At 39.5% G+C, this 23,027-nt stretch overlaps 1 protein-coding gene across 2 annotated transcripts in view; it reads right to left on the bottom strand.

Moving 5' to 3' along the window:
* The window catches only part of RELN (reelin), a 463,371-nt gene that overhangs the window by 177,705 nt on the left and 262,639 nt on the right, over positions 1 to 23,027 (bottom strand). For both annotated transcript variants that reach the window (XM_037889192.2, XM_037889193.2), the window contains exons 10-11: positions 21,249 to 21,489; positions 1,716 to 1,861 (exon numbers count right to left, since the gene is read on the bottom strand). In XM_037889192.2, the coding sequence (XP_037745120.1) occupies positions 1,716 to 1,861; positions 21,249 to 21,489 (387 nt within the window). The remainder of the gene's footprint in view (positions 1 to 1,715; positions 1,862 to 21,248; positions 21,490 to 23,027) is intronic.

Genomic DNA, 23,027 nt, shown 5'->3' with positions numbered 1-23,027 from the left:
GAACAGAAAGCATAAAGATACTAAGATAAAGCTGCTTGTCAAAAAAAAATAGTAGATACTTGGGACAGAAAAACCACAGCGTGTTATATTTACTGAGGCACAAGTGGGATAAGTCAAGATGAATCTTTTTGTCTTTCTATCTAAGCTTCTTTTATTTTTATATTCTGTACAATGTAAAACCATTCTTTCCTATAGCTACTTAAGCTAAATTTCCCCCAACCTGGGGCTAAATTACGATGCAGTTTTGCTGGGAGTGCTGTGAAGAAGCTCTTAGGCCAGTTGCTACCATTATGGCACCTATTTATTATTATTATTATGGCACCTATTTTCAAACGCAGGCATGTGCAAGTATATGCAAATAACTGCATGTGCTTGTTATGCACAGAAATACTCAATGCACATATACACATGAGATATTTGTGTATACACATGCCCAACATGCTCATGCACACAGGTCAAAAAGTTCAAAGAAATGGGTCTAAAGTCAGGCTCCCAAAGTCTTTGACATGTACCATAAATAAATGGTTGATTTTAATGGCTGGGAAGTCAACGGGATCTCTGGGTGCTCAATACTGTAAATCAGGCCATTCATTTATGGCAAGTGCCCAAAAATGGATTTGGGTGCCTGATTTTAAATATCTTCTGAACATTTTGGACTTATGATATTTCATGTATAACTTGGTTGTACACACTTGTATGTAAGTATCCATGCCAAATTTGAAAATCTGACTGTGTATGTCAAGCTTCCAATTCCCCGTTTGTAACCACTACTCTACACTCTTTACAAAACCAAGGGCTTGATCCAAAGCCCATTGTTATCAATGAAAAGACTCCTGTTGACTTTGTGGGCACTGGATCAGGCCCTGTGGATCCTGTTTGAAGTCCAAACACTCACTCATTCACTAGCTGTATATTTAAAGTAAAAATACTGGGCCATATCCTCATTTATGGCCATAGAACCTTAAGTGCAGCTTAGGAGAGGTACAGAAGTACCCTTTCCATTCCCCCAGTCCAGGAACTGCTCTTCACCAGGTTAATCTCCCTAAACCCGGAGCTGCTGTAACCTCCACTAACTACCAACAGCTACAAGGAAACATAACAGTTGCCAGGGTTTGCTAGGGCAGGGCAAAGTCCTGGCCATGCCTCCTATGCTTGCAGCGAAGAGGAGGGGTGACAGTTGCTCTATAACACCTCTACATCCTCCCTTGCAGAAGTGATTTTCCCTATTTCCCCAAGATTTAGGACCGGTTTGTGCTAGAGCAGCCAGACTATGGCTCAGGTCCCCCATGGTCCCCCATTTTCTCCAACACTGACAGTAGCAAGATTATGTTTTGTTCCAGAGAAAGTTTGAGTTTTTCAAAGAATTTGATTTTGTCCAACTGTGTATTTTTAATGTTAATGTGTGGCAGAAGTGGAAAACATTGCAACACGGAAAGTTTCTAATGTAACACTATGAAGTTCATGCACACAACTTTTGTATATTTAGCTATCTAGAGATAAAATAGTCTGGAATCAGACAGGACCTACTGACTCTCCTTGACTTCTTCATCTCTAAAACCTATAATTACCAACATTTTTTTACTGCTTTTTATTTTAGCAACAGACATACTACCAATACACTGCAGAGAGCAAATGCAATTCTCAGTTGAAGTTTCCTTATCTCCTGGAGTAATGTTGCATGCACACTTATAGCACTGGAGGTAACAATCACTCACCCTTTAGGTTGGCTCTCAAACTCTTCTGCCCACTGCTCCTGGGTATCTTCAGTGGAAAGATCCACATCTCGGGTTGTGGCAAAATTGAACTCACTGCCTTCAGTTCCATGGAAATAAATGGAGTTTCCATCTGATTGACAGCTATGCTATTGATAAAAGGAACATGCAAGAGGTGGTTGTTAAATGGTTTTTGTTTTTAATGGCAGCTGTCTTGCTCACGTACAATCAGAGCTCAGAAAAAGTTATTAAATTATTTAGCATTGACACCTGAAACAGAACAGAAAATAGTTTGTTCATTCTTCTTTATCTTTCTTGAACAACTCCCAGTTATTACTGCCTCTCAATATCACATTTTCTATTGTCTTCAATTTCAGACCTCTGTAAAGTGTATAACTTTGTTTTCATAACAATAACAATTTTAAAGCATTACACTGCATCTAGCTCAGACCAAAAATCACATTCATATATTCAAATAACTTAGTAGTATATTCAATCTAGGGTGGATGTTTTGCCCCTTTAGAGGTTCAGAGACATGTCTTGAAACAAATGCCAGATCTTCTTTGCCTGAATATTTGCCAATGGAGTGTTGCGGTTTGTTATTATTAGTCATATAAATGATATTAAATAAATAAATTAGATTTAGATAACATAATAACGTTTGGACTTTTGACATTTATAAATGAAAAAACTATTGCATATGTTTAATTCAAACATATTATTTTCTGTCGGCACCATGTTGCTGAGATTCTATTATTATTAATTTATATTAGAGTAACACACAGAAGCTGAACCGAGATGGGGGCCCTCTGGGCTGAACTCTGTATAAACGCAAAGCAGGAAGCAATCCCTGCCCTGAAGAGCTTGCAGTCTAAAGAGACTGGGGGGAGGAAAGGGTGAGGAGAAAAAGGAAACATTATTATTCCCAAATGGGAACTGAGGCACAGAGAGATTAATTTAGTTGCTCAAGCTGACACATGAAATTGGCTGCAGAGCTATGAACTGAACACAGATCTCCTGAATCCAGTCTGAAAGAACATCCTTTCTCCAATCTTTTTAATCCCTTTCTCCAAATACTCTTGGTCTGTGAAAGATGCTTTTCATCTGGCTTAAAAATTCAGAAGAAAACCATATATCTTTTCTTCTTTCTGAAATCCCAGTTTTGCTGGTGGCTAAAATTTCCCCATTTCTAGTGACCGGATGAAAGGAGGTAAATTTTCAAAATGTGAGAAAGTTGATGAAGGAACTTAGTAGCATACAATTTCTGTTATTAAAATAATTAGTTTAAAACACTTTTCAAGAGAGCCTTGGGTATATTAAAAGCTGAAGGATGAAACAAGAATTGGTTAATTAGAATAATTTTCCATTACTATCACAATTCATAAGAATGAGATACAATAATGAGATTTCATATTCTGGGAATTATTGCTGGATGCGAAATCACATTGACCTTTTCAGTATAATCTATGCTGGCTGCTCTAACTCAAACCCCTCATAACTGGTGACTGTCTGTAAACGGGGATGAGTATGATGCCCAACTAAACTAATAAGAATGAAAAAAGGTCAAGGTAGTGTCAGGGTAATTCCATAACTTATATAAGATATAGGATATGGAAAGCAATGGAAAATTGCACAATATTTCTTTTAATAATTTCATAAGAACAAAGTAAAAATGATGATACTTTGTAGCATTCCACAGCTCATCGTCAATTTAATACTGTGAGAGCAAATTAAAATTGAAGCAAGTTTGCCAATGATTTTCAAACTTGGGTACCTAAAGTTAGGCAGTTTAGTTCATATTTAGGCTTGTAAATAGGAGACCCAATATTCAGAAGTGTAGAGTACCTGCAGCTTTCATTACTAGAGAAGTAACCATGTCTGAATTTAGCCCATTGACTTTTTGGTCTAAGGGCATGCAGATTGTTGCTATATTTATGTTGGAATGACAGTCAGATTCAGTGCAAAATAAGAACTACTAAACTTCAGGTAGAGAATGAAACATGGTATAAAGATATAAAGAGAATTTCAGCAGCTGAAATAAGTAGACTTCCGTGAATATATTTAGCCCCAAATAGAGGTCAAAGCAATTATGAGATTTAGAAATGCTGATAAGCCATGAGCTATGTTTACTCTAGAAATCACAAGAATTCTACCACAAATATACAATAAAGCTTGAACCAGTCAAGAAAATACCACGACACATTAAATATGAGACAACCCAATATACCTACAACTAAAAGAACAGTTTTTTTTCCCACTGGGTTGTGACACAAAGTATATATTGATAGCAACTATTATCTGAACACAGTTTTCTATTTTATACCTCTCTGAAAAGCATCCCTTGTACTACATTGTTATTAACTACATATGAAATGTATTTTGTTCATCTATTTTAGTACCTTTTATGTTTGCATATATCGCTCACTTGAGACTTAAGAGTAAAATTAATTTGTTTATTTTGTTACTTGATTTTCAGTATATCCATTTGCAGAATGGGGAGGAAGCTAGCCATTTATCTGTCATTCAATCTGCCACAAAATTCTTTTTTTATGCTCAGAAATAGTGAAAATGAATATACAGAATGAAAATTAATCCTTAGGCTGCAGGATCCAACTTTTCAAGTTTCGGTCTTGTTTTATCTTTTATTAAACAGACAGAACTTAAAGTGGAGAGAATTATCTACCATAGTTGCATATAGACACTGGAGCATCATTTATAGATCTAGTATAGTTCTCAGCTGGCAAGTTACAACCAAGCATTCATTTGATAGCTGACTATACTGTTTGTAATTACTTACTTGATGAAAGGCAGCAATTAAAATCTACCTCAAACAGATGTAACCACATTAGCATTTAATGAGTAGTATGTCCTTCTGCAGTCTACAGTAATATATATTATGGTAAGTGTGACGGAGTTTCCATTAAAGTAGTCTGGATAAGTAAATAGTCATTTTGACTACAGAGTCAAAAAAAAGTCATTTTTATTGTGATGTACTGCAGCTGTGTGTGGAAGCTTTGCAAAATTCAACAGGACACAAAGCTATAACTTATCTAATTAGGTCTATAAAACTATATTTTTACTTTCAGATAAAGCTCTGTTGTGTCTGTGTTTTGGGTTGTGTATGTGTGTGTATTCCATACTTATTTTGTGTTAATTAGGTTAAATTGACCTTTGTTCAGGTTAACTTTGGCTGTAGTCAACTTTTTTACCTGTGACACAGCCACACTGGAGAGAAAGGTTAAACTGAGGTTTATGGGTTTATTGTTATGTGAGTTACCAATAAAGGCAAAGCCCATGAAAGGGAGTGGCAAAGATGTTCAAAATTGAGGCTTGGATTTTTAACAGAGTCTAAAGGAGCCAGGTACCCCTATGCCATTAAAATCCCTGCCTGAGTGTCTAAAGTTGGGTACCTAGAAATCCATACTGGGATACCTAAATGTAAGTGGCCTGATTTTTAAAGGCACTGAATACCCATAGTTCTTATTAGTCACAATGGGAGCAGTGGGTGCTTATCAGCACTTTTGAAAATCAGCTCAGCATTCTGTTCAGAGAACGATGGGAACTCCATTGATTTACTGATTTTTGGTCTTGATCTCAGCCTTCAAGAGCCTTACTCTGACCTGCCATGTTATCTGTGAGATTTGTTTTCCTTATATAACCATCCTCAGTTTGTGCTTCATTTCTGATTTACATTTAAAGTTTTTCTTTTTCTTTTATCTTTCAAGTTATTACTCTTAGTGCTTGGTATTGCTCTTTTTTTATTTCTGTTATATTCAATTCACAGCATTTTGATCCTTACAAAAAACACTTAACTAAATTTTCAGTGAAGCAAAGCTCTACTGATACACTTCAGTTCTGAGCGGCACCATCCCCCCCAACAATGTCAGTCTTGTTCAATCATCTAACAGACTGCTGACTGTGCTGAATTACAGTGCGCATTTGTGATAGGGCTCACTGTGTACTCTGGGGACTAAAGTAAGACCATCACGCTCATTTTCTCTTTTGATCAAAATAGGATTTGAATCCAAGCCTCTAGGAGTGAACGGTTACTATTTTTACTAATGTTCTATGTCATCTCATTCCCAAAGTAAATATTCTGTGTCAGGTTGTAATTATTTGTAGTATTTAAAGTATTTAAATCTAGTTCTAATGGGTTTTCTATTAAAGAAAGAAAAGTACTAAAATGTGAGCAAAGGTATTATGAGCCAAATCCATAGCTGGTATAATGGGAAGGCATAATTCCATTGATGTCAATGGAGTTGCACCTGCTTTTTACAGAAGTTAATTTGGCCTTGCATTTAAGATACTGGACATCTTTTATCTAAATGATCAATTTAAGAGTCAACGTTCTCAGTTATATCTTGATTTATACTTTTTTGAATGTGTATGCAACATTAGATTAAATTGCTAAATAATATTTGTAATTCAAGAGACCATATGACATCAGTACATGAATGTATTTCCCTCTGTTGTTATTGAAGCATCAATTGCAGTTCCACAGTTAAAGCTGCATTGAGTTTTGCATTTAAAGCAGGGATTCAATCACATATGAAGCATACACCATATCACCCCCCAAATTACAGCATTCCCTCTGAGTACAAAATCAATTTTTCTGAAAATTTACAAGTATATGGCTTAGTTTATGAGTTAAAATTAATTTAGAAAATGGATCCTTTAAGAAATTAAAAACCTGTGTCATTCCATAGTTTTCTTCTAAATTGTCTTAATAATAGAATAATTATTCCCATATAGTTAAAACTCACTGAAGTTATGTTCAAGCTACTTCTGAAAATTTTGTTTTAGGATTAATGGTAATTTTTTGTTATTCTTCATAACTGAAAATTTTTCTTCAGCAGAGGCTGACAATTTAATGTTCTTCTACAGAAAATTCCATCCCTTTTTTAATATAGCAGCCACCTCCTATTGTTCTCAATGAGAGTGAGGCTACAGGGCTGCCATTAGCAAAATGGTGTGTCAAGTTTCCTTCCCCACTCTGAACTCTGGGGTACAGATGTGGGGACCTGCATGAAAGATCCCCTAAGCTTATTCTTACCAGCTTAGGTTAAAAACTTCCCCAAGGTACAAACTTTGCCTTGTTCTTGAACAGTATGCTGCCACCACCAAGCGTTTTAAACAAAGAACAGGGAAAGAGCCCACTTGGAGACGTCTTCCCCCAAAATATCCCCCCAAGCCCTACACCCCCTTTCCTGGGGAAGGCTTGATAACAGTCCTCACCAATTTGTACAGGTGAACACAGACTCAAACCCTTGGATCTTAAGAACAATGAAAAATCAATCAGGTTCTTAAAAGAAAAATTTTAATTAAAGAAAAGGTAAAAGAATCACCTCTGTAAAATCAGGATGGTAATCAAGGTAATCAGATTCAAAACATAGAGAATCCCTCTAGGCAAAACCTTAAGTTACAAAAAGACACAAAAACCGGAATGTACATTCCCTCCAGCACAGCTTATTTTACCAGCCATTAAACAAAAGGAAATCTAACGCATTTCTAGCTAGATTACTTACTAATTTAACAGGCGTTGTAAGGCTGCATTCCTGATCTGTTCCCAGGAAAGCATCACACAGACAGACAGACCACTTTGTCCCGCCCCCTCCAGATTTGAAAGTATCTTGTCCCCTCATTGGTCATTTTGGGTCAGGTGCCAGCGAGGTTACCTTAGCTTCTTAACCCTTTACAGGTGAAAGGGTTTTGCCTCTGGCCAGGAGGGATTTTATAGCACTGTTTTCAGAAAGGTGGTTACCCTTCCCTTTATATTTATGACATGGTGGATTTCAGAATGGCCTCTGCCTCCCGTGGTTGCCAGTAAGAGTGAAGCCATGCTGTCCTCAGGGAAGATGGCAGCCACAAGAAAATGAAAAATGAAAAAAAATCGAATGTATGTTTAAAAATCAATTTAATTGAATCTGGTACTACAAATACCCATTTCATACTAACTGCAACTGTATGGCTATTGCATGCCATTAAGGCAAAATTAAGGTTGCTTGGGTGTCTTAGCTGTGCATTCTCATACCTCAACACGTATGGATTCCTTTTCAGTTTAACCTTAACTCTGAATTTCCTGAGTTTCTTATGCATGATTTTTAGGGTAATTAGAACATCCCTGTAATGCTTTAGTGCTAAAGTTACTGGATTGTATTCAATATTGACTCCAGTTTAACCTAGGTTTTATCTGAGAATTATTTTTTGTACATAAATTGCTCCATTAAATCAGTCCTTTAAATTGCAGCTGTGGTATTATGTTAAGTTGTGTTATGTTGTATCACATGGCAATGCAATATGCAATGGCTAAAATCTAAATGAACAACACATTTTTGGAGTGGATACAACTATCAGTTTGTCTAGCAAATACTGGTCCACTTTTTGGCATATTATCAATAGACTAGGCATCCCTCTAAAAGCTTATAACTTGAATTATCCATGGGTGTTTCAAATCCAGGAATAAAAAAATCTTCCACAGCACAATATGAGGACATTAGATAATCATTTGAAGATAAAAAGAAAAGGAGTACTTGTGGCACCTTAGAGACTAACCAGTTTATTTGAGCATGAGCTTTCGTGAGCTACAGCTCACTTCATCGGATGCATAGCATATCGTGGAAACTGCAGAAGACATTATATACACACAGAGACCATGAAACAAAACTTCCTCCCACCCCACTCTCCTGCTGGTAACAGCTTATCTAAAGTGATCATCAAGTAGTAGGGCCATTTCCAGCACAAATCCAGAACCTGGATTTGTGCTGGAAATGGCCCTACTACTAGAAAACCTGGATTTGTGCTGGAAATGGCCCTACTACTAGAAAACCTGGATTTGTGCTGGAAATGGCCCTACTACTTGATGATCACTTTAGATAAGCTGTTACCAGCAGGAGAGTGGGGTGGGAGGAAGTTTTGTTTCATGGTCTCTGTGTGTATATAATGTCTTCTGCAGTTTCCACGATATGCTATGCATCCGATGAAGTGAGCTGTAGCTCACGAAAGCTCATGCTCAAATAAACTGGTTAGTCTCTAAGGTGCCACAAGTACTCCTTTTCTTTTTACGAATACAGACTAACACGGCTGTTACTCTGAAACCTGTCATTTGAAGATAGTGACTATGGGAAAGAGCACAGAATGGTTTCAGAATCCAGCTTTTGAGAACAGTCTGTGTTTGATCAATCCTGCATTACTCTATAAGTTACAGTTTTTAGATATTATATCATCTTTTAGATATTATATCAGTCTTTCACCTAATTTAGGAAGATGTCTCTAGGAAAACCTACTGATCTTCTGAAGGTTAGAAAAGTTTCAATTAGGACTGTTCTAATCTGTTGGATTTCAGAGGCAAATGACTAAAAACACATGTGGTTATTCTCATAATTGTTTTTGTATAACTATGGATTGGTTCAAGGCTCAGAAACTAACTTAACAAGTATTCCCAGATTTTTGCTATCACTGCGTCCTTCCTAACCCTAGTGCTACACTATATGACATATACATATTTGCATAAAGAGATATTGGGTAACATTTTCAAAAGTGATGTAGGCTCCTAAATCACTTAAGCACTTTTGAAAAATGTACTCATTATTAATGATATGTATTACAGAACTATCTAGAGGCCTCAGCTGAAATCTGGGCCCCACTGTGCTAGGCACTGTAAAAATACATAGTAAGAGACAGTTCCTGCCCTGAAGAGTTTACAGTCTAAATCAGGGATCTCAAACTCAAATCATTATGAGGGCCACATGAGGACTAGTACATTGGCCTGAGGGCCGCATCACTGAAAACTTTTCCTAAAACAATACAAAAGTATAGTCAAAAATGAAAAAAATGAAGAGTAATATAGTATGCTATTAAAAGTCAATGTATTAACTTTTTAAAAACTGTAATGTGAAGAGGGGTTTTAATAAAATATAAACACCTGTAACTATTCCTTATGTGGTCAGTAACACTGTTGATGATCTACACCAGGGGTCTCAAACACGCGTCCTGTGGGCCTTTTCCTGCGGCCCACCATAGGCGCTGACTCTCTCCTGCACTGCGTAACACTTTCCACCCCCCTGGTCACAGTGCAAAGTTGAGAGGGAAACTGAGGCTCACCTAGGAATTATAAAAATGTTACAGAAAATTTCATCACAGACACTGTCCAGTGTCCCAAAAGTGAGACCCCTGGGCAATGGGGGGGACCTAGGGGTGCCCAGAGCCCCTAACAGAGAGACCTCTGGGTGATGGGGGGGACCTCTGGGTGCCCAGCACCCCTAACAGAGAGATCCCTGGGTGATGGGGGATGGTGCCCGGTGCCCCTAACTAACAGTCTATCACAGGGGTCTGAAACACATGGCGCCACTCCTACCCTACCTCTTCCTACCCCTTCCCCGCCCCCATTCCAAACCCTTCCCCAAAGTCCCTGCCCCAACTCCACCCCCTCCCTGCCCCTATTCCAACTCCTTCCCCAAATCCCTGTCCCTGCCCTGCCTCTTCTCCGCCTCCTCCCCTGAGCGCGTGGTGTCCCCGCTCCTCCCCCCTCCCTCCTGGAAAGTCCTAAGTGCCGCCAAATAGCTGTTTGGTGGCGGGAAGTGCTGGGAGGTAGGCAGAGGAGCGGGGACGCAGTCCGCTGGGAGTGGGGGGCAGAGGGGAACTTGGCTACGGGCAGAGTCGGTGCCTATGGTGGGCCGCAGGAAATAACTCCACAGGCGCATGAGCGTGTTTGAGACCCCTGGTCTAAATAGACAAGGGGTGAGAGGGGAAACAAATACAAAGAAGTCACACAGCAGATCAGAGAACAGAACCCAGATCTTCTAACTTTGAGTCCAGTGGCCAAGTTACTGGACCACGCTGCCTCTCAAAATAAAAATATTTGATTTCAGTTTTATAAGTGTGGCACAGTAACGCTCCGGTTTACATAGGTCTGCAGGGACATATGAAACTTTCATAAAATAAGATATCAGTAAAACTGTGGGAATATGCAGGAACCCATTACAAGACTGGCAAGGGAACAGAGACACAAATTTGGGTTAAAAATTGGGGGGTTCATAAAAATCAGGCTTCTTTCCTATTTGTTTATGTCAAAAATTGTGAATCAACAAATATTATCCTGTTTCCCTGATTGTATGGATTTCTTTTGCTTGAAAAGCAGAACACAGTGTAACTAAGTGATACAATTTTGCCATTCAGAAAGCATCAACAGGAAACATCAGTGCTACATTCCCCAGTGTAACAGATTTTTGGCCTCAGTTGTGGATAACATCTTCTTGAGGTTGATCCCCATACTCAGATGTAAATGTTAGTGGCTTCACCTCTGTGCTTTTAAAGTATTCTCAGTCACCTTTACCATCATTTAATTAGGTTTTTATTAAAGATGAGCACTGATACACCTCTTCGCAGTATCTCTCTGGGGCCTAATGGCCCTGACGAGTCTTTCCGACAGCTGAAGCCTCACAATTAATTTTTTGGCAACATTGCTTACAGTGGATTGAATATACTGGGCATTTGGGCAATGCCAGCTTGCAAAGGGCTGGTGGCAGATGGAAAGAAATCTGCCCAGTATGCCTCACCTTTCCATAAGCAGAGTCATCAATTTCCTCCATTAAGGAGTTGTCACTCGGCCCACCCAGCTGGAAGAACATTACAGATAACCAAGCTGGCTGGTGGCACACAATTCAAATACAAAATGCACTTTAAAAGGAAACTAAAATATTGTTTGTAGGCCAATTGAAAATGGATTACTTTGACCACAGCCAATTTTTTAATGACTGTAATATTTTAAGTGATTATTTTTTGCCACTTCAGATTGCTCCTTAGAGAGGAGAGGTTTTTTTTAATTAAAATCTAGGCAGTGCAAACAGATGAGATGTTAGAAGCAGAGGAAAGAGAAATAGAATGAAGAAAATTAATTAAAGCTGCATTATTGGCAGAGTCATAAATTAGACATTGTGTCTTGCTGGGAGTGAGTTATGTTGGTATTTGGAACTTCAAGATTTTAAATGTGATAGCAGGTAGGTGGATTGAACTGATGTTAATACAATTCTAATTCACATACAATTTCTTGCCCTGCTAACGTATTTAAAGGTATAATTGCCATCATTCGGAACTAAGCAGTTCTATGATTTTGACTATGAGGACTTCTAGGTTGAAGTCCTTCCTATGTCTAAAGGAAATATGACAATAGAATTGGACAGATTTCCCCATTAGGTAAATAGAGTTTCTAACATTTTCCACATGTTAGATTTTTAGATAATTTACAGCAAGTTACAAAACTGAAAACTTGGCTAAGAAAGCAGACCAGGTGCAAGCAGGGTTACAGTGCACCTTCCCCTTGCAAAACAATAGGTTGAAACTTGCTCTGTAATGTGATGAGAGCAGTTTATAAAGTGTGATTTTGCTCATCATTTCTTGTTACAGATTGTCATTCAAATGGTAGCACTAGAAACAATTTGCCTTTTTATGAATCAAGCAACATTAATTCTTTATGTGGAGTATTTTATGATGCATGTATAAATTGACTGTACAACTAATACATTGCAAACTTGGGATTAAAACTATTTTCAGCAATGGTTTGAATGGTTATTTAAACGGTATGTGTGCAGATGTGTTAGAACCACTGACGTTCTAGTATTCCAAATGTGTTATTCTACAGTAGTGAGCCTGATTCTGATCTTGCTTACCCGGGTAAAAACCAGAAGTAACTTTATGGAAGCCAGCATTCAATGATGTGAAAGGAGAATCAATCCCAGTAGTTTGATTTCTTTTACATTTCACCAGTGTTACTTTACATTGCTTATATTATGCTGTATCACACAGTGAACTGGGAAGGCCAGATCCTTTGTTGTTTACAGTGACTAACTCAGTGTTTCTCAAATGCGGCCACCGCGGCCGCATGTGGCCACCAGGGGGTTTTCCTGCGGCCACAGACTCCTGGGCTGTGACTGGGAAGGGGTCAAAGTAGAGCCCCTTCCCCTCCCTGTTGCTCCTGGATGCACCACATTGGTGATGGTTGCTGGGGCCACCAGCAGGGGTTGGGCCCTGCCCCCCTCTTGGGGCACAACGCTGGAGAAGCAGGCAGCCAGTGAGTTCCCCACCTTTCCAGGGGTGGTGGGGCTCAGGCTTTGGACTTCATCCCTGAGGTGGTAGTCTCTGGCCTCAGGGCTTTGGTCTCCAGCACAAGGCTCTGGCTGTGAAGCGGCGAGGCCCAGGCTGTGGCCGCATGGCTTCAGGCTCCGTCCGTGGGCCCTCTCTCCTGGCCATGGGGCATTAGGCTCTGCTTCCCCTCCCCCCGCTGGCCTGGCCACCCATCCAGGGCTTAATTTGTCCCCAGGTTTGTGGGGCTGAGTAAGTCTGCTGTGAAAAGTGATACTTGTATATTTGTTAAATCACTTTTCACAACAGACTTATTAGATAGCAATAAATAAATGGATGTGTATATGTGCATATTTATTTCTTTTTCCTAAAGCTAATTAAGTATTTTAGGAAAAAGTGTGAGAGCAGCCAGCAGCCAGAGTTGGTGGCTGTACTCTGAGGTCACCGAAATATGCTGAGAACCCCAACCTAGGGACTGTAAAGCTAATGAATCCAGCCACTGGAGATATCCCCGGTGAAAGGGGATTCTCTGAATGCCACAGAACTGGAATATAAAGTCTATGCCATTCACCCTCACAGTTCTAGTGTACAGGATGTGGGCTGGACTATGCTGCACTCTAATTATTCTCAGCTGTCAGAATGGTCCAAGGAGTCATAGACAGCCAACTGTAAGGCCTGGTTTACACACAGTTATTGTACCAATTTAACTATTTTGGTCAAGTTAGTGATGTTTTTAACCTGAATAGTTAAACTGGTAGAACCCCTCATGTGAACACAGTTATACAGGTATTAAGGTGCCTTATACTGGTACAGCTTATTCACATAAATTTACAGGAATAAGATATACAGCTGTATAACTGCATCCACACTAGGGATTTGCACCACTTTCAAATTGATATAGTTAAAGCAGTACAAAAACTGTGTGTAGACAAGCCCTTAGTTAGAGCAGTCCTGGGGCTGCTCTGATTTCTCCTGAGGGTTGAGAATACAGGAGGCACAAAGGTAGATTCAGTCAGCATTGTCCCTTTCACTCTTTTCTTGCAAGCAAACACAGTTAATACAGACCAGAGACTTGATTCCTCAACCTACTGTTTGATATCATTTTTAAAAACTACAAAGGAAATATACAATGTTGTTCATTTGAAATAAATAAATAGAGCACAATCAGTTCACAAGGGTAAAAATATATTAAAAAGGTCAATGCCAGGATGTTGGTGGTGAAAAAGAACACATGGTGACAAAACTGTGTCACTCACACTGCTTCACTGGGGGTTCAAGGAAGATTTGGAATTCTGATCTGGACTTGCTATTGTGGAGTAGTTTAGCCAGTCTTTTTGCCAGTGTCTTGTGAGTTTGCACGCATGACTTCTCCGCTTGCTGACACCCAGCAATGCACATTCAGGAAAAAGATGTGGAAAAAATCCCAGATCTAGGATTGTGCAGATCACTAAAGCACTATGGGGGGGGGGCTAGGACGTGAGTTTAGCCAGTCAGTTGATGAAACCGCCAGAAGTGGCACAGCAGCTGGCATATCTTTGCCATACACAGCAGACGCCTGCTCCGTTAAGGAAGATATTCTGATTTACAGATGTACTTCCACGGTATTTTTCTGAGTGCGAACTTTGATCCCCTTGAACTGGCACATTTTAAAAAAATTTAGATTGGAGTGAATGAAGTCAATCTTCATTGTACACATGGCAGAACTATTTGGAAAAGCATGCAATGTATGTTCAAAGCTGTTTCATAATTAACAAAATAGGGGACATGCACACCGGGAGAGTATCCCACAACAGGGTGCTCACACTATCATCAAGTGGATAATATGCTGAGAAACATTTTTAAAACAATCCATTGTGTGCAGTACATCTCTTACAGTATTAGCCTATTTGATCCGGACAGTGTGTCTGAGTTTGATAGAGTCCCCAACTTTGGCACCTGAGTGATTTTAATTAAGTTTATTAAGGGTGGCTGGATACCTGTCTTTATCTCTCCTTTTCTATCAGAAAGAAATATGGATGATTTTCTGTTCTCCCAATGTCGGCTGCTGTAAGGAGCAAGTACATGGTGAAGCACTTGTCAGATTGATATGCAAACGTGTAGATTTGCAACTGCTCATCTATTTGAAAAACATGCCATATTGCAGCTGCTTTGTTTAGGATGGGTTGTAGGTTGGGAGTATATGTGAGAAAGAACGAATATGTGAAATGCTCTCATTTCTCTTTGGGTTTCTTTCCCTTTGTCCTATGAAATTAGTCAGCCTTATGGTGTAATTTTTCAAGTAGTTTTGGAGAGGAATAGAACACTCATCCTACATTTTCTATATGCACAACATAGACTGAATTAGTTGTGCAATAAAGTGTTTCTGACAAATAATGTCCAGGAAATCTGATTGATGTTCAGAAGTGTCAGTTAATTTGATGGGGGAAAGCCATTGATGGACTGTAGTGGACTTCAAGAAAGATTTTAATGTCAAACCACACAAAATGCTAATCGACAAGAGGTGGAGGGAGGGCATAAAAATGGTAGGCAGAGATATTTGTGTGGCCATAGCAGTTTGGATATCAGACAAGGGTCTTAATGATTTGAAATGGAAAATATTGGAGTGCTGCAAAGACCTGATTTTTGGGACTGATTAAGACTGATTTTGTGAACTGCAGATAGCCATCTAAAAGAGAGTGTTGAAAAGTAATGAATGCAGTACGGTGATGAAATTTGCTGATACTGCATTGGGACAACAAGTGTATATCCACCCTCAACTGAATGAAGGGGTATTGGCAGATCCCCTTGATGCCTGAGGCTAACGAGAAGACTGCCTTCTTCACTCCATTTGGATTATATCAATTTAAGATGATGCTCTTTGGGCTCCATGGGGCTGTGGCCACCTTTCAGCGGTTGACGGACAGAATGTTGCAGCGGCCTGGATCACGTGCAGCTCCCTATATCAAAGATATTGCCATCTACAGTGAAGGGTGGGCTGACCATAAGGCACTTTACAGCAGTATTACTTCTTCTTCTTTTGTATGGCAATAGTGGAACAGTGAAAGCAATAGCACGACTACAGTTAGACCTTAAGGTCTCTTATCCAGTCCAGAGCAGAAGGGGTAGCCATGTGAATGGCAGCGACACCTCCAGGATGAGCACAGACAGCAGTACTGCAATCTCTTAAAGAGGCAGGATTGACAGCCAACCCAGCCAAGTGCCGACTGGCCATCCGGGAATTCACCTACCTGGGGTATGCACTTGGAGGGTGATAGTTATGCCCTCTAGTGGACAAAGTCCAAGCCCTAGTGGACTGCTCCACCCTTTCCACTGAGAAGCAAGTTCATTGGTTCCTGGGATTAGCAGGGTACTATTGGTGATTCATCCCAAACTTCATCACCCTTGCTGCTCCCTTAACAGCTGATAAAAGACTCTACACCCAAAAGGATCTATTGGATGATAAACTGCGATGAGGCATTCAGAACACTGAAAAGCCAGTTGAGCCAGGAACTGGTGCTATTCCATCTAGACTTCACAAAGCTGTTTGTCTTACAAACCAATGCATCCAATGTCAGGCTCAGAACTCAGAGGAGAAGAACATCCCATCCTTTTCCTCAGTAGAAAGTTGTTCCTGTAGGAGGTTGCATACTCGGGCATTCAGGAGGCAGCCCGGGCAGTGAAATTCCAATGCCCTGTGATATTACTTATGGGGACAGCTCTTCTGTCTAACAACTGACCGTGCACCAATCCTATGGCTGAACTTCATGAACAATCAACCCATGCATCATGCAATGGTACCTCTTGCTGCAGCTGTATAACTTCCAGGTGTCCCACTGTGCAGGTGTGGAAGATAAAAATGTGGATTTCTTTTCACGGGCCCAAGAAGACCCAGAGCAGCTCTATGGCACCATAGCTCAGGGTCTGAGGGAGAGGGGGTGTGATGGGGTATACAAACCCCACACTGGGGCCAGGTAGCCCTGCTCCTACAAGCCTGCTGAGCACGCTGCAGTTGGAGGAGTGGGTTAAAAGTACTCCAAATCCTAGACAATGGGTTGTGGGAAGACTGCAGGAGAGAAGAATCCTTCTCCAAGGAGGTCAGACAGAAGGTGGAGCCTGAGAGGGGACCACATAGCAGGTAAGGCCCCCTGCAGCGCCTTCCCCCACCATCACCCACTTTAAAAAGCAGCAGGTGTTGCAGCGCACTGCTCATTTGGGTGTTTGTTTGTGAAGCTATTGACTGATGGGACTACAGGAGCCATGCCACAAACAGAAGGGGTATACAGGTAGGAAGTACCCAGGGTGGCAGATCTAGGCTTTCTGCGGGGAGGAACCTGCCAGTGTTACTTCCCACAGGGCTCTGGGCTGGGATCTGGTGGAGAGGAAGGGCCCTGGTCTCCCTACCATGCTTCACTAGTCACTACACCACCAGACTTTCAAGCCTCTAATCGCATGGGAACAAACGTCGCTTGGTGATTAGATTGACAAACTCATTTAACTTATCACCTAAAACAGAGTACAGACTTAGAAAAATGGAAAGTTAGTGAACTAATCCACTCTCTTTTCTGGCAGATGCAATGTTGGTTTTGAAAGGGATTTTTGACAAGAAGCATTATGTGAAAAACAATAACAGAAAATGTGGAAATGGCAGAAGTGCTAGGTGATCTTTTTGTTTTAGTTTTCAACAAAATGTTAGTAGTGATGGGACGACTAACAGTGAATCTCAGTGAAAATGAAGTAGGATCAGAGGCTAAAATAGGGAAAGAACAAGTTAAAAATTACTTAGACAAGTTAGATGTCTTCAGGTCACCAGGGCCTGATGAAATACACCCTAGAATGCTCAAGGAGCTGACTAAGGAGATATCTGAGCTATTAGCAATTATCTGTGAAAAGTCATAGAAGACAGGAGAGATTCCAGATGACTGGAAAAGGGTAAATATAGTGTCAGTCTATAAAAAGGGAAATAAGGGCAACCCAGGGAATTACACACCAGTCAGCTTAACTTCAGTACCCGGAAAGATAATGGAGCAAATAATTAGGCAATCAATTTGCAGACACCCTTGCAGAAGATAATAAGGTGACAAATAACAGTCAGCATGGATATGTCAAAAACAAATTGTGTCAAACCAACCTAATAGCTTTGTTTTACAGGGCAGCAAGCCTTGTGGTTAGGGAAGAAGCAGTAGACATGATATATCGTGACTTTAGTAATGCTAATGCTTTTGATACATCTCTCATGACCTCCTCTTAAACTTGGGAAATACAACCTAGATGGAGCTACTGTAAAGTGGGTACATAACTGGATGGCAAACCTTTCCCAGAGAGTAGTTATCAGTGGTTGACAGTCAAGCTGGAAGGGCACATCGAGTGGGGTCCCACAGGGATCAATTCTGGGTCCATTCTGTTCAATATCGTCATCAATGATTTAGATCATGGCACAGAGAGTACACTTATAAAATTTGCAGACCAAGCTGGGAGGAGTTGCAAATGCTTTGGAGGATAGGATTAAAATTCAAAGCGATCTGGACAAACTGGAGAAATGGTCTGAAGTAAACAGGATGAAATTCAATAAGGACAGATGCAAAGTACTCCAGTTAGGAAGGAATAATCAGTTGCACACATACAAAATTGGAAATGACTGCCTAGGAAGGAGTACTGCAGAAAGGGATCTGGGGGTCATAGTGGATCACAAGCTAAATATGAGTAACAGTGTAACACTATCGCAAAAAAGCAAACATCATTCTGGGATGTAATATCAGGGGTGTTGTAAGCAAGACACGAGAAGTAATTCTTCCGCTGTACTCCATGCTGATTAGGCCTCAACTGGAGTATTGGATCCAGTTCTGGGCACTACATTTCAGGAAAGATGTGGACAAACTGGAGAAAGTTCAGAGAAGCAACAAAAATGATTAAAGGTTATTGAAAAAATTGGATTTGTTTAGTTTGGAGAAGAGAAAACTGAGAGGGGACGTGATAATAGTTTTGAAGTACATAAAAGATTATTACAAAGAGGGTGGAGAAAAAATGTTCTCTTTAACTTCTGAGGATAGGACAAGAAGCAATGGGCTTAAATTGCAGTGAGGGTGGTTTAGGTTAGACATTAGGAAAGACTTCCTGTCAGGGTGGATAAGCACTGGAATAAATTGCCCAGGGAGGTTGTGGAATCTCCATTATTGGAGCTTTTTAAGAGCAGGTTAGACAAACACCTGTCAGGGATGGTCTAGATAATACTTAGTCCTGCCATGAATGCAGGGTGCTGGACTAGATTCCAGCCCTATGATTCTATGGTATATAACTTTTCATTTGCTAAATTACCCAGTTTTTGCATGAAGTTTAACCATAGTTGTGTGCTGGTGCTACACAAGTGTAATTTTTAAAAAACCAACATATAGCTTTGCTTGCTAAACATGTATGTGCTGGTTATGTGTCTTTCGGGTATAGTAAGTGATGAGTTTTTGCAACAAAAATTACTGATACTGTGCATCCAATTATTTTCTTTTTGCTCTTTTTTCCCCTTCTAAAATTCTACACCTATGGGCCACATCTTTTCCATGTTCAATTCCTTTAAACAGAAACTTTACAACTGCTTAAATTGATATGTGAAAAGGAATCTTTAGTTCCTGATAAAAAAAATTAATTGTATTCTTAAATAGAAATCTTGTTGCCTGACTCTGATACCCATACTCTTGAGCAGTTGTCTTCAGTGAGACTCCTTATGGAGTGAGGTACTATTCAACATCCATGAGGGTATTACAATCTGGCTACTGGACTTTAAAAACACTAGTTCCCGTCAGCTGATAGGAGCAGTATCTGATGCACATCAGTCCTTCCTTGACTTCAACATCTTCTTAACTGGTGAACTGGGGTTATGTATTCTTAAACATCACTGAAGAGATTGAGAGCACAATAAAGATAAAAACCATTATAGGAAATGACTTAACTAAATACACTAAACAAGCAGGACAGGATTACATTCCAAAATCCCATATGCAGAATTTTTCAATTTAATGTAAATTACTTTACTGAAGCAAAAAAGATGATTGCACTTTATAATGTACTATGAGTAGATTGCAACGTATAGTAGAAACAGCATTTATTTCTACAAAGGCTTATCAGAGGCCATACAAGTCTTATTATGGGGGGAAAGAATGAAGCCATAAACACTACCTCACTGCCCTGAATTCCACATCTGTTTCCTGTGCACTTGCCAAAACACTACCAATATCATTAGTGAACTTTGACGACACCACTGCTTTTTTGTGAATGAGCAATAAGATGCTAACAGCCAAGTCATTTGCTATTCAAGCTTTCGTATATTTTGCAGCATGTGGGGGAAGATTCTACCAGCTTTCCACACAAAGACATCTCATTGAAGTCAATGGGAGTTCTGTGCATGGAGGGGTTGTAGAATCAGGCCAGCAGAGAGCATGCTCATGTACTTACCAAACAGCCTGCAGCCTTTCTATCAGGTGCTCTGATCTGGCCAGATCTCATACACTAAGCAGGCTCATGATGGAATGGAAGATTTCTGAAGAGCTATTTGGTGCTACAGGAAGTATTGATGATGATTCAGTAGATAGCACTCTTGTGTACACCCCAAATATTTCCGTAAATATGATGAGATATTTCAGGATTTTTGTATCAGTGTCCTTTCCTGGATGGCATCAGACCGGCTGAAATCCTGTAATTATGTCACCCTCTAGGAGGTTGCCTCAAAGAGAATAAAACTTGACAGCTAATGGAGATTCTCATTTAATTCCAGTGGCACAAGTTAGTATTTTTAGAACACAAGGTATCGACATCTATTCTTCAGGTCATATGTCTATGGAGTGGCTTGCCACCCACTACATCTGTATGTATACTGCAATGGATACATTATGCTCACCTAAGTCACATTTAGGAAAACTGGGGAGTGGGGCGGGGGGAACTATACATTTGTGTAAATTTGAGTATTTTTGTTACAAGTTCACTGACTTCAAGAAATATTGTTTACAATGATTCTGTGAGAGATAATGTCACATTCAGCTTCACCATTATCATTTCTGTCATAATGATATAAAACTGAAGGGAATTGCATGGGTAGGTGATGGAGCAATTATAATTGGCAGCGGTACTACACTTCGGCTGACAAATACAATGACTGGAAAACACTTAGTGGAGAGACTTGTATTCATTTCAACAGTTCTGTACTGTTTTGCTAAAAGGAAATAGTTATACGTTTTCTGCTACATGATCTTTGACATGACAACTGTTACAAACCCCTGTTTAATTTTGGTAAATTGCAGAACAGTTTGAGTCAGATGTGATGGGCAAGAGGTCAAATGCTACTTCAAAGAGGATTAAAGAAAAAAAGAGACAAATTCTGCAATATTTGGTGGTGGTAGCTCAAAATATACTTCTTCCATCAGAATTTGGCTGAAAGTGATTTTTCTATTACTACATGTATTAATTTTTTTTTAAAGTACAAAACAAAATTAAGCAAACCTTAACCGTGGCCCCAGGGAAGAAAAGCCAGTTGCCAGTGTCCACAGGATCAAGATTATCTTCTAAGACAATTTGTTTGTGAGCAGCATTTATGATCAGAATGTTGTCCAATGCCCAACAGGCTTCATACACTTCACCAGCATGTACATACTCCTGTTTCCACTGAAATTGAACATTCTCTCCTTTGGCATCTTCAGGAAGGTACTGGATGTGGATGACGGTGCTGACATTGGAAGGGGCTCTGTAGAACATCAAGATACAGAATCAGATCGAGATCAAGCCAGTGGAGGTTTGCCTGATCAAAGTGATTTACCAGATGGGATATAGCTACACCCATATCCTAACATGTCCATAGACTTTTTGTGCATAATAGAAAACAGTTTTAATGAGCATGGAGTTCAAGCATAAATCAAGATAATCCTCTCCAAAATACATGAGAAAATGAAGAGAAATAAGCATTCGTTAAAAATTTAACGGTACTTTACTGGAATGTTACATAATGTTCTAGGAAAACCAAACTGATTTTACTATGAATTATTTACAATGGACACCATTAAAGTCAGAATTTGCCAACAGATTTTACGTGGTGGGATCTGACATTTTACAGTTTCAGCCTCTGCTTAGAATAGAAAATAATTGTGGTAACCATATGGTATCTCTTACAAATTTTGACATTTTAACAGCAACCACTGAATATCTGATTATAAAGGAACATGTTGCTTTAAAAGCCATAGTCTAAGGCACAGGCCCTGCACCAGAATTTACAATTAGCTCAGACAAAGAAACACAGAGCAATAGGTGTAAGAGGGCATGGAGCCCATAGAAAGAGGGACTCATGGAAGAAATGGGTTTTGAAAGAGAGATGAGGGATAAAAAGTTGCGGCTGTTTCAAGTGCAGGAGGAAGCTAAAAGAAGGTACAAAACTATTTTTTCTATAAATGTTTATTATATTTTTAAAACATATACACAAAAAAACAAACTAAACATAAATTTGTCATAATACATAAACTTCTCATAACATATTAACCTTTTACTACCTAGACTTAGCTATATTTGAAACATTTAATTACATATAATATGAATTGTTAAAATATAAATCAATTATTTGTATTACACAATTTACAAACAAAATTGGTTTATAAAAATCCAACGAGTTATATTATTAAAATAAGATAAAGAACAGAAGCAAAATTCAAAGGCGGGGATACAGATGAGGGAGGGAAGGAAGGAAGGAAGGAAGTAGCGAGGAGGGGGCAACAAGGGAGGGAGGGAACCTATGCATTTAATAGGATCATTCAGACACTTCCAGGGAGACAGTCCATATTTCTGAGAATTTTTCTTGTTTTTTTTTTTCTGTTACAGTATACAATTCTTTACATGGTGGCCAAGCTTATGATGCCTATACTCCAGTCTTCAATTGTTGGATTTCCAATTTTGTAGTACTAGTCTTTTAGCAATTATTAGTGCTCTTCTAAGCCAAAGTTGTTCAGATGTATTCAACTTCCAATTAATATTCATTATGTTTAAAAATACGTTTAGTTTGTAACACAATTGTATTTGATTGGAAAACATGAACTCTGCAGTTATGTTCTTTCCAAAACATACAGGTATAAGAGCATTCTCAGACCATCCAGGTTAAGTTAGCACCTGCTGAAACACAGTGCCAACATTTATTTAATTTAGCAGCTGTTTTGAAGATTCGGGGATGGATCCAATGCATTCTCCATATTATATTCTGTTGGGTGAATCTTAAATGGAGGTCCAAGGAATGGTTTGGTG

The sequence above is a fragment of the Chelonia mydas genome, chromosome 1, assembly GCF_015237465.2.
Source record: "Chelonia mydas isolate rCheMyd1 chromosome 1, rCheMyd1.pri.v2, whole genome shotgun sequence".
Taxonomy (NCBI): domain Eukaryota; kingdom Metazoa; phylum Chordata; order Testudines; family Cheloniidae; genus Chelonia; species Chelonia mydas.
Note: the sequence above shows the minus strand (reverse complement) of the source record. Positions and strands in the feature narration are given on the sequence as shown.